This window comes from Myotis nattereri, assembly GCF_964212035.1.
Source record: "Myotis nattereri genome assembly, chromosome: 3".
NCBI classification, from domain to species: domain Eukaryota; kingdom Metazoa; phylum Chordata; class Mammalia; order Chiroptera; family Vespertilionidae; genus Myotis; species Myotis nattereri.
In genome coordinates, this window is record NC_138077.1 from 215,699,710 (window position 1) to 215,714,083 (window position 14,374).

The 14,374-nt window shown below is 63.8% G+C and overlaps 1 protein-coding gene across 7 annotated transcripts in view; it reads right to left on the minus strand.

The window, feature by feature from the left end:
* The window catches only part of PRKCZ (protein kinase C zeta), a 60,285-nt gene that overhangs the window by 16,295 nt on the left and 29,616 nt on the right, over positions 1-14,374 (minus strand). For 6 of the 7 annotated variants that reach the window (XR_013995815.1, XR_013995816.1, XR_013995817.1 and 3 more), the window contains 4 exons: positions 6,669-6,754; positions 5,333-5,464; positions 3,774-3,855; positions 2,523-2,575 (listed from right to left, as the gene is read on the minus strand). Coding sequence is in view for 4 of the 7 variants with exons in the window: in XM_081088274.1 (XP_080944400.1) it covers positions 2,523-2,575; positions 3,774-3,855; positions 5,333-5,464; positions 6,669-6,754 (353 nt within the window). In the remaining 3 variants the exon portion in view is untranslated. Of the gene's footprint in view, positions 1-2,522; positions 2,576-3,773; positions 3,856-5,332; positions 5,486-6,668; positions 6,755-14,374 lie in introns of all 7 variants that reach the window. The other variant, XM_081088275.1, reaches the window with a different exon arrangement.

Genomic DNA, 14,374 nt, shown 5'->3' on the forward strand with positions numbered 1-14,374 from the left:
CCTAAAGCCTTTGGAATTTCCCAAGAGCCCGAGGGCTTCTGTGATGCTAATGAGGTGACTGTGCAAAGCCCCTCAATCACCTGGGAGGGGCAGTTGCCAGGGAAACCAGCCGGAGAGATGGAGATGGGAGGGTGGGAACTTCCAGTCCCGTAGGGAGGGCGGGAGCTGGTGCCTGAGTGAGGGTGGGCTCGCTCCTGACTGTGGAACGAAGCCCCTAAGACCCCCAAGGACGAGGCCGGAGACCATCCAGGCTGACAAACACGTGCAGGTTCGGGGAGGGTGACCCCCGAGAGGGCTGGGCCTGAGTTATTTCCTTTTACAACGAACCCGCCACCTACAAGTGAAGCTTCCCTGAACCCTGAGAGCCGCTCAGCTACAGGGGCTGCCAGCAGCACAGGTGACACCTGCACTGTGACCTGCGCGGGAGGCGGGCGGTCTCCTGGCCCCGAACCCTCCCCCGTGGGGCCGGGGGGCCTCCAGGCAGATGGGCCAGCACTGGGTTAGGCTGTAGGACACGGGGTCAGGGTCCGACGAGAACTGGAGAACGGCCTGGCCGCGTGGGAAACACACAACAGGAAAAGTGAAGGATGCATCGTTCGACGAAATAAACGATTTCACAAAAATGAGAGCTCAGACACCAGCCTGGACCCGGTCTGCCAGCGGGTGAAGAGGGTGCTGGGGAGATGGTGCCAGGACCCGACCCCAAGAGCCTTCGGGGCAGCAGCCTCTGGGAAGTCACAAAGGACGGGCCCCAAGCAAGCCCGGTCCCGGGGCTCAGGGGTGAGCGTCGGCCCAGGAACCAGGAGGTCATGGTTCCATTCCCGGTCGGGGCACAGGGCTGGGTTGCGGGCTCCATACCCAGAGTGGGGCGTGCAAGAGGCAGACGATCAACGATTCTCTCTCGTCATTGATGTTTCTCTCTCTCCCTCTCCTTTCCTCTCTGAAACCAATAAACATATCCTATATAATAAAGAGGTAATATGCAAATTAACCCTCATGCCCTCACAAGATGGCTGCCTACGACCAGGCCAGCAGGGGGTTAGTGAGGGACGACCAAACGACTGAATAGCAGGCTGCGTGGGGCAACCAGGCTGGCAGGGCGGGGGGCAGTTAGGGGCAACCAGGCCTGCAGGGGGGGCAATTTGGGGTGACCAGGCTGGCGGGTGGGCAGTAAGGGGTGACCAGGCCGGTGGGGGTGGGGGGCAGTTAGAGCGACCAAACCGGCAGGGAGGGGGCAGTTGGGGGTGACTGGCCAGCAGCAGGGGGCAATTAGGGGCGACCACACCACAGGGGAGGCAGTTAGGGGCGATCAGGCCGACACGCAGAGGCAGAGAGGGGCGATCAGGCCGGCATGGGGGGGGGGCAGTTAGGGGCAACCAGGCAGGCAGGCAGGTGAGCGATTAGGAGCCAGCGGTCCAGGATTCGGAGAGGGATGCCCGACTGCCGGTTTAGGTCTGATCCCCAGGATCAGACCTAAACCGGCAGTCAGACATCCCCCGAGGGTCCCGGATTGGAAAGGGTGCAAGTTGGGCTGAGGGACACCCCCATGCACGAATTTCGCACACCGGTCCTCTAGTATTAAAAAAAAAGACCCAGGCCTGCCTGACCAGGTCCTGGGTGTCCCCTCCTCGCCGCCCAGTCTCCTCCCGGCGCCTCACAATCAGCCTTCACATCACACACAGGTTCCCAGACAGAGGGTCCCGTGCGCCATGTGAGAGGTGCCGTGGACGCCAAGGTCTCCTGGCTTCATGAGGCACCGATTTCCCGCGATGGGAGCGCCTGTCGTGGAAAGGGTCACAGGGAACCTGAGGATCTGAGCCTGGGAGTGAGAGCCACGTCACGGATGAGCTCATGGGCATCTCAGTCCACGTGTGGCCCTGGGCCCAGACACGGCCAGCCCTGCAGAGGGCCCAGGAGACAAGGCAAAGGCTCGTGAGCCCGGCCCCCACCCATCCCGCACCGAGCCTGCGGCCACATGGCTCCTGCGCCCACCGTGATGGCCTGAGCCCCTGGGCTGATGTGGAAACAGCCATGCCAACACCGGTGCCACGGAAGCTCCCCGAGTGCCAGCGCGGTGCTACGTGTCTCCCACGGACAGTGCGATCATCCTCCAAACCTGACCGCAGAGCCCTGGGGCCAGAGGTCCCTGAGCCAGGTTAGGCCGCCCGCCGCCTGGGATCCCACAGCCTCAGCCAATGACAACGCGGCCTGCTCTGCTCCGGGCGGGGGTTAGACAGTGAGCACGGCACCCGCACGCTGAGATTCAGCCACGGCTCACGCTGCCACGTTCCCCTACTCTGTCCATCCAGCCACTCAGAGGTCACCTCGGCACTCAACATGAAGATGCTAAACCTCACGGACTTCTGCCCCCTGCGGCAGGCCCACCTGCTGCCGCCAAGACCACGCCCTCCCTGAGCCACATCCCCAACGTGTCCGGTTCACGTTAAAATGCCTCAGCTGCCCCGGGAAGGAGCCGATGGACCCAGACAGACATGAGATCCCCAGGCGCCACCTGCACTCACCTCCGAGTCATCTTTAATGCTGTCATGTTTCCGGGAGGAGGAGATGTAAGGAACTAGGAAGGGAAAGGAACAGGGTGTCACAGGTGTGGTCGGGAGGACGTCCCCCGACACCAGGACCAGGCCAGCCGCGCGCGGGGCAGACGCCGGCAGCAGCCACACCCGACGTGACCAGGCTTAGGAAGCGTGGCTTCCCGGGCCCCGCGCAGACCCGTGGGACGAGTCACGTCAGATGCTGGGTCCACCTGCCAGTCTTTGTTCTTAGAGTGGACAGATGGGCAGATGGACGATGAATGGATAGGGGGGTGGGTAGCAGGTGGATGGGGAGATGAGGAGACAGTGAATAAGTGGATGGTGGTTGGTGGACAGTAGATGGTGGAAGGGTGGGTATGTGGATGGATGGGTGGATGGTGGGGATGGTGGATGGGTGGATGGTGGATGGATGGGTAGATGGATGAGTGAATAATGGATAGGTGGGTGGGTGGATGGGTGGTGGGTGGTGGGGATGGTGGATGGGTGGATGGTGGATGGATGGGTGGTGGGTGGTGGGGATGGTGAATGGATGGGTAGATGGATGAGTGAATAATGGATAGGTGGGTGGGTGGATGGGTGGTGGGTGGTGGGGATGATGGATGGGTGGATGGGTGGATGGGTGGGTGGATGGGTGGTGGGTGGTGGGGATGGTGGATGGATGGGTAGATGGATGAGTGAATAATGGATAGGTGGGTGGATGGTGGATGGTGGGTGGGGATAATGGATGGGTGGGTGAGTGAATGACAGATGATGGGTGATGGACGGGCAGGTGGGTGGGTAACTGCTGTTAGGAGTCTCCTCTGTGGGAGCTGCCGTGCTAAGAGAAGAGCCTGGTCTCCTTTCACCCCGAAGGGCTCCTGGGATCAGGGAGCCTGTCCCCACCAACAAAAACCCTGCAAAACCCCGGGAGCTGCAACACATGCCCAGCGGCCTTTCCCCCGAGGCCCAGCCGCCCCGCAGCAGCCGAGTGGAGGGGCCGGCGCAGTGGCTGCCACACCAAGCGCCTTGCAGACGCCCCTGCAGGCGCAGAGGGGAGCGGGGTCCCATGGCAGCCACTCGGGGAGACGTGGGGCCCAGGGAAGGCCCCGGAGAGTGTGTCTCGGCCCCACCATGGGGGCCTCACCGCCGACCTGGTCCCGGGGAGGGCAGACGGGGTCAGGAAGGGGGGGCCAGTGGGCACCAGGGCGGCAGCGCCCGGCGCCCGGGGGAGGAAGCGCTTACTGCCATCGGTCTCCTCGGGAGCCAGGTCCACGTCGTCGTCCTTGTCATCTACCGGAGGCTCCTGGGACGGCATGACGGGATCCTGTGGGGAGAGGCCCCCCCCGGGGCGCAGGCGTCAAGGCAGGAGCCGCAGCTCTGAGACGGGAGGCGGCAAAGCTCCCATTAGAGCAGACACGCTGGCCGGCCGGCTGGCTCAGGGGTGAGCGTCGACGATGAACCAGGAGGTCACGGATCGATTCCAGGCAAAGGCACAGGCCCGGGTTGCGGGCTCGATCCCCAGTGGGGGGCGTGCAGGAGCAGCCGATCGATGCTCTCATCATTATGTTTCCATCCCCCTCTCCCTCTCCCTCTCCCTTCCTCTCTCTGAAACGGATGAAAAACGTTTAAAAAGAAAACATGCACATCGTTACGTGTGTCCTAACACTCATCCTGCCAACTGCTACCTGGTCGCACTGCAGTGACCTGTGATGCCACCGGCGGGGGTGCCCGCTCCACGCCCTGGGGGGCGGCCTGCCAGGCAGGTGCTGGGCACAACGGGCACTTTTCCCGAAGGCTCGGCCCCCGCCCCCGCCCTCACTGTGGCTCCGGCGCATGTCAGCCCAGGCAGGCTGAGCCCACGTCCAGCTCACGGGGTTCCACACGCTGACGTCACAATGGAGGCAGCTCCCCGCGGGCGGTCACCTGGGGCCTGCGGGGCTCCCTCGGCCTGAGGACTGGCTGGTCTTTGAGGGTGAACTCATCTCTGAGCGAATGTGGGCCTAGGGACCCCCTAGGACAGGGGTGGGGAGCGTCCGGCCCGCGGGCAGGCGAGGCCTATGGTCACTGGGTCTGGCCCTACCAGGGCATGAGGGTGAGGTAATCGTTTGACCAAATCGTAGAGGCTCATTTTTAAGCTGATGATGCTGTGTGGCCCGAGGATGACATCACAAATACCCAAATGGCCCGGGCAGGAAAGGTTCCCCACCGACCTCGGGGCCCAGGGAAGGGGCCCCCTGTGGACTTTGGCAGCCACAGTGCAAGGAGCCGAGAGCAAGACCGAGACGGGCTCCGGCGCCAGCCCCAGAGGCGTCTTTCCCGCCCCCCTGGCGCCGGAGCCAGCTGTGCCCACGGCCAGCAGCGCCCGAGGGGCCGGGCACCGGGCGGGCGAGCCCTGACTCCCAGCAGCACGGGGTTCACCTCCACAGCTCACCCCCCACACCCAGCCCAGAGCCGCAGAGGGCCCCGGGCTCCCCAAGGGCACCGGGGACTCTCAGGGCTCGGCAAGGGGGTCCTGTCCCCGACTGCTTGCTGGGGCCACCCTCTGTGCCCACAGGTGCCCCCGCCTCTCATGTCCTCCATGGCAGGGACCAGGGTGGGGGGCACAGAGGGGATAGGGAGGAGGGCAGGGAAGGGTCAGGGAGGGGATAGGGAGGAGGGGGCAGGGAGGGGTCAGGGAGGGGTCAGGGAGGGGGCAGGGAGGGGGCGGGAGGGGGCAGGGAGGGGGAGGGAGGGGGCAGGACCGGGCAGGGAGGGGCCGGGGCCGGGCGGGGAGGGGGCGGGGCCGGGCAGGCCACACTCACCATATGCCTCTGGCAGGCCAGCGGGACGAGCACGTGGCAGCGCTTATGGACCAGCAGTTTGCAGTTGACGCACCGGTAGCCCTGCCTGGCGAGGCCCCATATCCTCTCGCTGCACTGGCCGCAGTACGCTCTCTGCGGGCGGATGACATGCGCCTGAGGCGGGGCCTGGTGCTCCCAGAGCCCACGCGCCCGGGGGGACCAGTGAACCGCAGGCCAGCGGACCCTCCGGTGATTCTCTCAGAAGATGGCGTGGGGCTGGGGCAGCAGGTGGCCTGGGCTCAGGAGCCCCCTCCGTCCATCCACGTGGGGGGACCTGTGGCCCCGAGGGGGCGGCCTGCGGGCAGGGGTGACGAGCAAGGCCCCCCTGGCAGGGAGGAGGGCTGGAGCGGAGCAGCCGTGGGCACCCAGGGAGAACGGGCCTGCCTGGCGCTGTGACGGCCACAGGAACATGCGGTCACCTCCGTTTTTCCCGGGACCTTGTCGATCTCCAATGGCCCCCTTTGTTCTTCATGGTCCTAAACTGACCCTGAGGGTCACCGTCCGCTGTACAGAACGGACTCTGAGTGTGAGCTGTTCCACGTGTGAGCATGAAGCTGGTCTCAGCGCCGGCCACGGCTCGCCCACTGCGCCCAGGCCCATGGCTGCTTCCCGCTCCACGGCCACGGCTCGCCCACCGCGCCCAGGCCCATGGCTGCTTCCCGCTCCACGGCCACGGCTCGCCCACCACGCCCAGGCCCCCGCGCTTCCCGCTCCACGGCCACGGCTCGCCCACCAGCGCCCAGGCCCATGGCTGCTTCCCGCTCCACGGCCACGGCTCGCCCACCGCGCCCAGGCCCATGGCTGCTTCCCGCTCCACGGCCACGGCTCGCCCACCGCGCCCAGGCCCATGGCTGCTTCCCGCTCCACGGCCACGGCTCGCCCACCGCGCCCAGGCCCATGGCTGCTTCCCGCTCCACGGCCACGGCTCGCCCACTGCGCCCAGGCCCCCGCGCTTCCCAGCTAGAACTTTCCAGCCGTAACTCATGTACAAGTTTCTGTTTCTCTTGTCATTTTAAACACATTTCTCTCTGCTGAGAGGGTCGCAAATAAAAAGGGGGCACCTGTACCCACAGCCTGGTCGGAGCTCATTTAAGAAAACTGGTCAAATCCTACACCACGAGGTCAGCCAGCCCTCTCGGACACGTCCAACCTGGGCCAGTGGCCTCTCAACAGGCGGCGACAGGGGTACACAGCACTCGGCACTCAGCACTCGGCACGGAGCACTCAGCACTCAGCACTCAGCACCCGGCACTTGGCACACGACAGCCAGAGCCCACATCCAGAGGGCAGTGCTCACCCTGTTAAAGCGCTTGGCTTGGAAGAGGTGGCCGTTGGCGCGGTACAGCTTCCTCCATCTTCGGGCTCCGCGGCGGTAGATGGATTCTGGAAAGGACACGGGAAGGTTGTGAGCAGGTGCCTTAAGGACAGGCTGCTGCTGGGCGGCCAGGGCCTGGGAGGCAGGCGCGACGACAGCAAGCAGCTCCCTCCTGCGCCCTCCTCACGTGGCCCCTCCCCACGTGGCCCCGTCACAGCCCCGGGGGAGGACAGACGGGCCCAGACAGCAGCCCGATGCTGCAGGGCAGGCACCCGCCAGGGTCAGGCTGAGGGACCATCCGAGACTGTGTCCTCCCGCCTCCTGTAACCCCTTCGCTCCGGCAGGGACACCGGGCGCCTCGTACCCGGGACGACGAGACTCGAGCTCAGGTGAGATTTATGCCTCCCACCCGCCCAGGGGCAGCGGCTGCCACGCGGTCCAGTGAGCCTGGCCACAGCGCTGCCCAGCCCCCCAGACACGAGCCCCTGAGGGTCCCCAGCCCTACAAACCCCGGGGCAGGGGAAGCAAAAGAAGGAACCCGTCATCGAACGCCACTTTCCCGACACGCATGTGACCAAGTCCCAGGAAGGGGTGTGGGGAGCCCTCTCCCAGGGCCGCGCTGGGACCCGGTTCTGGTCCCAGAGCGTGAGCCCTGTGCCCCAGCCCCTTTGACATGGAGCAGCTCCAGCTCACAGCCCCACAGGGGAGACCTTGGGGGACTGGACGGGGGGGGGGGGGGGGGGGGGACGCGAATGTGGAAACGGTGGCGACGACGGGATGCTTTTAAAACAAGCGACTGGCCCGGGCGGGAACTGCCGGAATCTGGTCACGGCGAGCGCAGACCTGCTTCTCCCCTTTCATGGGAGATCGGTCAGGGCCACGTGGCTGGGTACCTGGGGGGCAGGAGCCACAGCCAAGGTGGGGGCCGCGTGGCCTGGCCCTCCCTCGAGGGCTCCACGCCCAGGGGAGACCAGGGCGGGGTTGGGGGCAGAGCGAGCACCTCCCTCCCCACCATGTGGGGCTCACACCTCAGGCTCGGCCTGGGGTCCCTTGTCCACGTGCCCCTCGTCCCACCTGCCCCCCATCAGCCTGCCCCTGACCCCCCCAGGCCCTCTGCCCAGATGACAGGTGCCCTCCTGGCTTGTTCTGGGGGAAGCTGGTCCACGGCGGGTCCCTGTTCATGTCCACAGGAGTGACCGTCCCCCCCACAGAGCGAGGGAGCAGGGCGCAGGGGCCGAGGCAGGGATGGCCGAGGGGGCTGGGCAGGTCGGGGGACACACCACCCCAAGGCGCTGGCTCTGCCCTCCGCCCGCGCACTCGACAGGTCAGAGTCTGACCACGCCACCGGGTGTCCAAGTCGCTTAAAGCTGCGGAACGGGAACCGAGCCCTCCTGGCAGAGGCCGAGGGAGACACACAGGCCGGGGCCAGCGAGGGGATGGGCGGGAGCCGGCGGGACCCGCGGGCGCAGAACACAAGTGACGAGTCCGCGGTGAGAGCCCTGGGTACCCGTGAAGCTGAATGTCCGTCCCCGATCCGTCCGGGATGCCCTGAGCCGCAGGGGGAAGCCCTGAGCAGGCAGCTGCGTTTGGGGGGGGCCTGTGAGGGGCGAGGCCTCTGATGGGACACGTGTCTTCGTAGGAACAGGAGAGCCGAGCCGGGTGGGCTCAGTGGGTAGAGCGTCGGCCTGCGGACGGAAGGGTCCCGGGTTCGAGTCGGGTCAAGGGCACCGACCTCGGGTGCAGGCTCCTCCCCAGCCCGGGCCCTGGTCGGGGTGCCTGCAGGAGGCAGCCCATCGAGGTCTCTCTCACGTCGATGTGTCTCTGGGTCTTTCCCTCTCTCCCCCACTCTCTCTAAAAATCAATGCAAAATACCCTCATGTGAGGATTAAAAATAAGAGAGAGAGAGAGAGAGAGAGAGAGAGAGAGAGAGAGAGAGAGGGAGTCACAGCCCTGTTCCTGGGAAGCGACAGCCACAGGAGAAAAGTTCCCAGGAGAAGGAAGGCGTGTGGGCGCTGACGGGGGGTGGGCGCCGGGGACAGCGGCCGTGCGGCCATGTGCCCAGCCACGTCCACCGTCTCCCTGGACTCATCTCCACGGAGGAGACGCCATGGGAAACGGGCCACAGACACGTGGGTGAACGGGAATGGCCTCCTGGGGACGGGACATGGGGGGGCGGCCGCCCAGCCGCCCTGGAGGAGCCCTGACCACTCCCTGTGCACGGCCTGGCGGCCATCCTGGCCCCGTGTCGCTCTGAGTGCCGCTGTGGGAAGGCGCGGTCCCGCCCGCGGGCGCGGTGGCTCCGGCCAGCGGTGGTGGAGGCCGGTGGCTGCGGCAGCTGTCGGCGCTGGCTTCCCCCTCAGCCTCCGCTCCGCGGCCCCCAAAGTGGCTCATCGCCGGGCTGAGAGCCTATAATTAGGACGCTGCGGGGATTTTAACCAGCCGTCGCCATGGCAATCTGGCGTCTTGACGGCTCTGACAAGGCGAAGAAAATACATTTAAAGAAACGGAACTGAGAGCAACAGGCTGCGAAGCACAGTGTGCGCCCCAGGCTCGCACGTGGCCCTGCCTCGTCCGGAGCGCGTGGGGCGGCAGTCGAGGCCTCCTGTTCCCTGAGGACGGGCAGCCGCCGGGCGACCAGCCCAGCCCAGCCCAGGTGCCCGGGACGTGGCAAGGGGACAGCGCCAAGCAAGGCCACGGGGCGGTGAGGAGCCCGCGGACCAAGGGAGGGGGGCAGCCACAGGGAGGGGTGCAGCCACACGGGGTGGCCATGCCTCCAGGCCAGCTCCCTCCTGGGGAGCGACTTCCATGAATTCTGCGCCCAGGAGGGCGGGGCCACCGTCTCCCCAGGGTGAGGTGCAACGTCAGCTCATTCTAGGCAAATATTTGATCAAAAATGGCAATCACTGCCTTGGCCGGTGTGGCTCAGTGGCTAGAGCATAGATCTGCAGACTGAAGGGTCCTGGGTTCGATTCCAATCAAGGGCCCATGCCCGGGTTGTGGGCTCGATCCCCAGTGTGGGGCGTGCAGGAGGCAGCCGATCCATGATTCTCTCTCATCTTTGACGTTTCTATCTCTCTCCCTTTCTCTCTGAAATCAATAAAAAGTTTTTTTTTTTTTTAAAAAAAGCAGATTAGACAAACAAGAGAGGGTGGTTGGAGGCCCCAGGTGGAGGCAGGAAGGAAAAGAGCGAAGGATCGATGCGACTCGGGAAGACGGGGACACAGGCCGGGGAGCGAGGAGCGTGGGCAGGGCCACATCTGAGAAGACGCCGGCTGGTCTCCTGCAAAAGCGACGCAGACATCATGCCCCAGGTCCACAGGCTGGCCGGCCCGACGAGTCCGGACAACTCAGGCCCCCCCCCCCCCCCCGGCCTCACCCCCGCCCCCGCGAGGCTGCGAACGGAAGGACAAGGACGTTTCCAACGCAGCCGAGGAAAGAGAGGCATCGCCTTCGAGGGGCCGGCGCCATGTCGGCTGGCGATGCTCCACGGAAACAGCGCCCAGGAGGGAGGCCCACGTCACCCGAGGCCACGGCCCACGTCACCCGAGGCCACGGCCCACGTCACCCGAGGCCACGCCTGGCGGAGAACGTCCTCGCCAGCGAAGGCAGAAGAAAGACATCTCACAGAAAGGACACGCAGCTCCCGGTCAGCAGGCGGAGCTGGGGGACGGGGCAGGCAGTGAACAGGCAGGAGGGCAGGGTCTCGGCCGAGGCCCCCGGCAGGAAGCAGCGAGCTCACGGGGGGCGAATCTGACGGATGCTCCTTCGCGGATATTAGCGGCGATGGCTGTGGGGTTTAAAGCACGCGCAGACTCCGCACATGTAACAGCAGCATGAAAACCGATGGGGGATCAAGAGAGTGGAGTAATCCCTGACCGGTGTGGCTCAGTGGATAGAGCGTCGGCCTGCGGACTGAAGGGTCCCAGGTTCGATTCCGGTCAGGGGCATGTACCTTGGTTGCGGGCACATCCCCAGTGGGAGGTGTGCAGGAGGCAGCTGATCAATGTTTCTCTCTCATCGATGTTTCTAACTCTCTATCCCTCTCCCTTCCTCTCTGTAAAAGATCAATAAAATATATTTTTTAAAAAGAGAGCGGAGTAAGGTTACGAGGTTCTTGCCTTCCTGGGAATCAGCAAAGCGATCCTCGAAGGCCCGTTGTTCCAAGAATCAAGAACGTGCCTTCTAATTTCTCAGGAAGCCAGAATATTTAAAACATACAAAGCACTTAACAAAGCTAAGAAAAGGGAGGGGAGAGAGTAACACCTGATTAAAACCAAGGACCCGAAGGCCGATTACAAAATGAAGAGGCGACGACACACTTTACGTTTCAAACAGCAACTTGACGTGCGACCCTAAGTGTAAACGGACGAAAGGCTGCAGCCAAAAGCCGTGACTGTCAGCCTCTGTCAGATGAAAACGACTCCCTTCCACTCTCAGAGCCGTTTCCAAATCAAGACACAGAGACAGTGAAAGTAAGAGGGTGGAAAGACATACGCCTCATATACACGAGCGCCCCCCGCCCCCGCCCAGCTGGTATAACGTTAACATCAGCCCAAGGAGACGGACGTGCTCGTCATCCGTGTCATGTTGAAGAGCAAGAGTTGGTGATGGTGAAAGTGTCCATTCGAAAGACAGACAGAACGATCCTAAATCAGTAGCACCTGATATTGACTAACATAAAAACATGAAAAGAAACCAGTAAAATTAACAGAAAACACATCCTGACAGTAATTCAGTATCTACAGTTATCAAATGCGTTTAAAAACAATAAAGAAATGAACTGTTAATAAATACAATTTCGGCTTTTAAAAGATCCTTAAAGCCCGGTCGGCGTGGCTCAGGGGTTGAGGGTCGACCTATGAACCAGGAGGTCACGGCTCGATCCCGGTCAGAGCACAGGCCCCGATTGTGGGCTCCATCCCCGGCGGGGGGCGTGCAGGAGGCAGCCGATCCGTGATTCTCTCTGATCGTTGATGTTTCTAACTCTCTCCCTCCCTGCCTCTCTGAAATCAATAAAAATATATTTAAAAAAGAAAGAAGCAAGAAACAAAACAGGGGGAAGAGCTTACAACACGAGATGCTAACTAACCGTAACGGCAAAGCTGAACTGTCACCGGTGGTGCCGCAGAGCCCAGCGGACAGAAGCCCAGAGACAGGCCACGGGCGTCACCCAGCGAGGGAAGGAGGCTGCTGGGACCCACTGGGAAAGCCTGGTGCTGGGTCCCGGGCGCTCACCACGATCACAGGCCTGTCCACCTCCCACCGCGCACCAGGCCGACTGCCAGGCTGGGCCTGGGCGTGGCAGCAGCGCCCGGTCCAGGGGATTCCCTCGCAGGACGAAGAGCACCAACCGTCGGATCTCACGCTCGTCACGCGTGAGAAGCCAGCGTGGGGCGAGGGCGGACGCGGGGCGGCACAGGACTCACGCCCGAAACGCACGGAGCCCCCGCGAGCCAGTGCCAGTGAGAGCGGCGAGCAGCCCAATTAAACTGCTTTTAAAAAAACAGGCTGATTTGAAACTGGGCCAAAGACCCGACCAGCACTCCACAGACGCGGGCGCCACGTGCCGTCGGCCGTCGGCGTGGGCAAGGCACACGGAAGCCACGACCCACACACACCTGCCCTGCGGGCAAAGAGGAGGAGCTTCCAGCCGTAAAAAAGGGCCTCTTACCCTCTGAGACAGCAGGGAGGGGCCTGGCGAGATGGTGCTAAGTGACATCAGTCCGTCAGAGAAGGACACGTGTCACACGGCCTCGCCCATGTGGCATCTCAGTCACATATGTGAACGGAGTGGATCCAGAGCCACGGAGGCAGGGACAGAGGGCGGCATCTCGGAGGGGAGCTGGGGGAGCTGGGTGGGTGGGAGGCGATCAACCAGAGACCTTGTGTGCACATATGCACGGCCCACGGGCACGGACAGCGGGGTGGTGAGGGCCTGGGGCAAGGCGGTGGATGGGGGAAAAGGGGACATGTAATACTTTCAACAATAAAGCTTTATTTAAAAAAGAGGAGCTTCCCACGACCTGGTGTGGGAAGGACGGACGACAGGAACCCCACAACAGGGCAAAGGGTTAGCATGTGATGGAGGCGAGACTCAGGGCTCAGAGAGAGGAGAGCCCGTTCGTCATCACCCCCACGAAGTCCCAGCACCAGGGCCAGCCTACAGAGTCCTGCCGGCTCTTAACTTCCTCTTCCCTTCTTTTTTAAAAAAAATATATTTTATTGATTCCAGAGAGGAAGGGAGAGGAAGAGAGAGAGACAGAAAGCAACGATGAGAGAATCCTGGGTCGGCTCCCTCCTGCACGCCCCCCACCGGGGATCGAGCCGGCCACCTGGCATGTGCCCTGCTAGCACCACCCGTGTGACAACTCGCACAAACCAGCTCCGCACGGACGCCAGCTCATCGCCTTTCTGCCTGCTCCTCCCCCAAACGCTGAGCAGGGACTGATGGTGGGAGAGCGGGGGTGGCTCAGTGGTTGAGCGTCGACTATAAACCAGGGGTCCCCTCTTGGACTCCATCATCTCCCTGCCCTCGAAGGTGCGGGTCCCTTCTCTTGTCTCCACACCCATGACCTTGACACCCCCCTTAACCCCTCCCCTCGGCCGCACCACAGACCCACCTACCGCCCCTCCAACCACCCCCTGCAAGAGCCACCTCCCCTCCTCATGTCCACACCCACCTCCCCTCCGCCCCTGCCAGCTCGCAGTCTCAGGCCCACGGCCTGCTGGGAACTCCTGTTGCCGAGGAAACGGGACGCAGACCTGCCTGACGAGGACCTCAGCGCCCCGCAGAGGGAGACAGTGTCCTGTCCTCGCCCCACGCGGGTCTTTTCCACGTGGGAACGTCCCGAGGGCCGGACAGGAGCTGGACACGTGCCCGGCGCGTGTGAACCCCGAGAGGAGAATCACAGCCTGAGAAGCAGGGTGTGGGGAAAGCGTCTGGCCCCCCGGATCAGAGAGGGTCTGGCAGGCGTGGGCCCACAGAGAGTCGGGGGGCAGGGCTGACGCTGAGCGTCCCAGCATCCACCTGGTGGCGACCTGCCTGGCAGCGTGAGGCACGAGGGGGGAGGCCTTGGGTAGCCGGCCCCTCGGAGCAGACCTGACACCAGGGGACAGGGGGGCAGCCCTGACTCAGGTCACACCCCATCCTCCCCGAACCCCTCATCGCCGCCTCTGCCCCCCAAACCCAGGTTCTCTGCAGACCCTGGCGGCACCGGCTCCCAAGCCCTCACTCCCTTGTCTCCCCGGCCCTGCTCCCCGCTCTCATCCCCACCCCATTCTTGGCTGCCGTGTGGTCCTGGCCCAGGGGGCCCCCAAAATACTTCATCTTTGTTCCCACCACACCCGCTGTTATGGGCTGAACGTGAGTCCCCCCTTTCCAGGCTGAAGCCTAACCCCCAAGTGTGATGGGCTAGGAGGTGGGGCTTTGGAGGTGACTTGGGGGTGAGGGGTCCCCATGGGGCCCTGCATGGGCTCAGTGGCCTCAGAAGAGAGAACACGAGAACGAAATCGGGGCCTGCACACCAGGAAGAGGCCTTGCAGACCCGCCCTGATCTCGCACCCCCGCCTCCAGGACCAAGAGAAACAGTCGCTGGCCCAGTGGGGGTGTAGGGTGTGGGGGGGTGCAGCTGAGCCCAGGGAGGAGACAGCCCCCCCCCTTGGGTCTGCAGGTGATGGTCTGAGGGCCA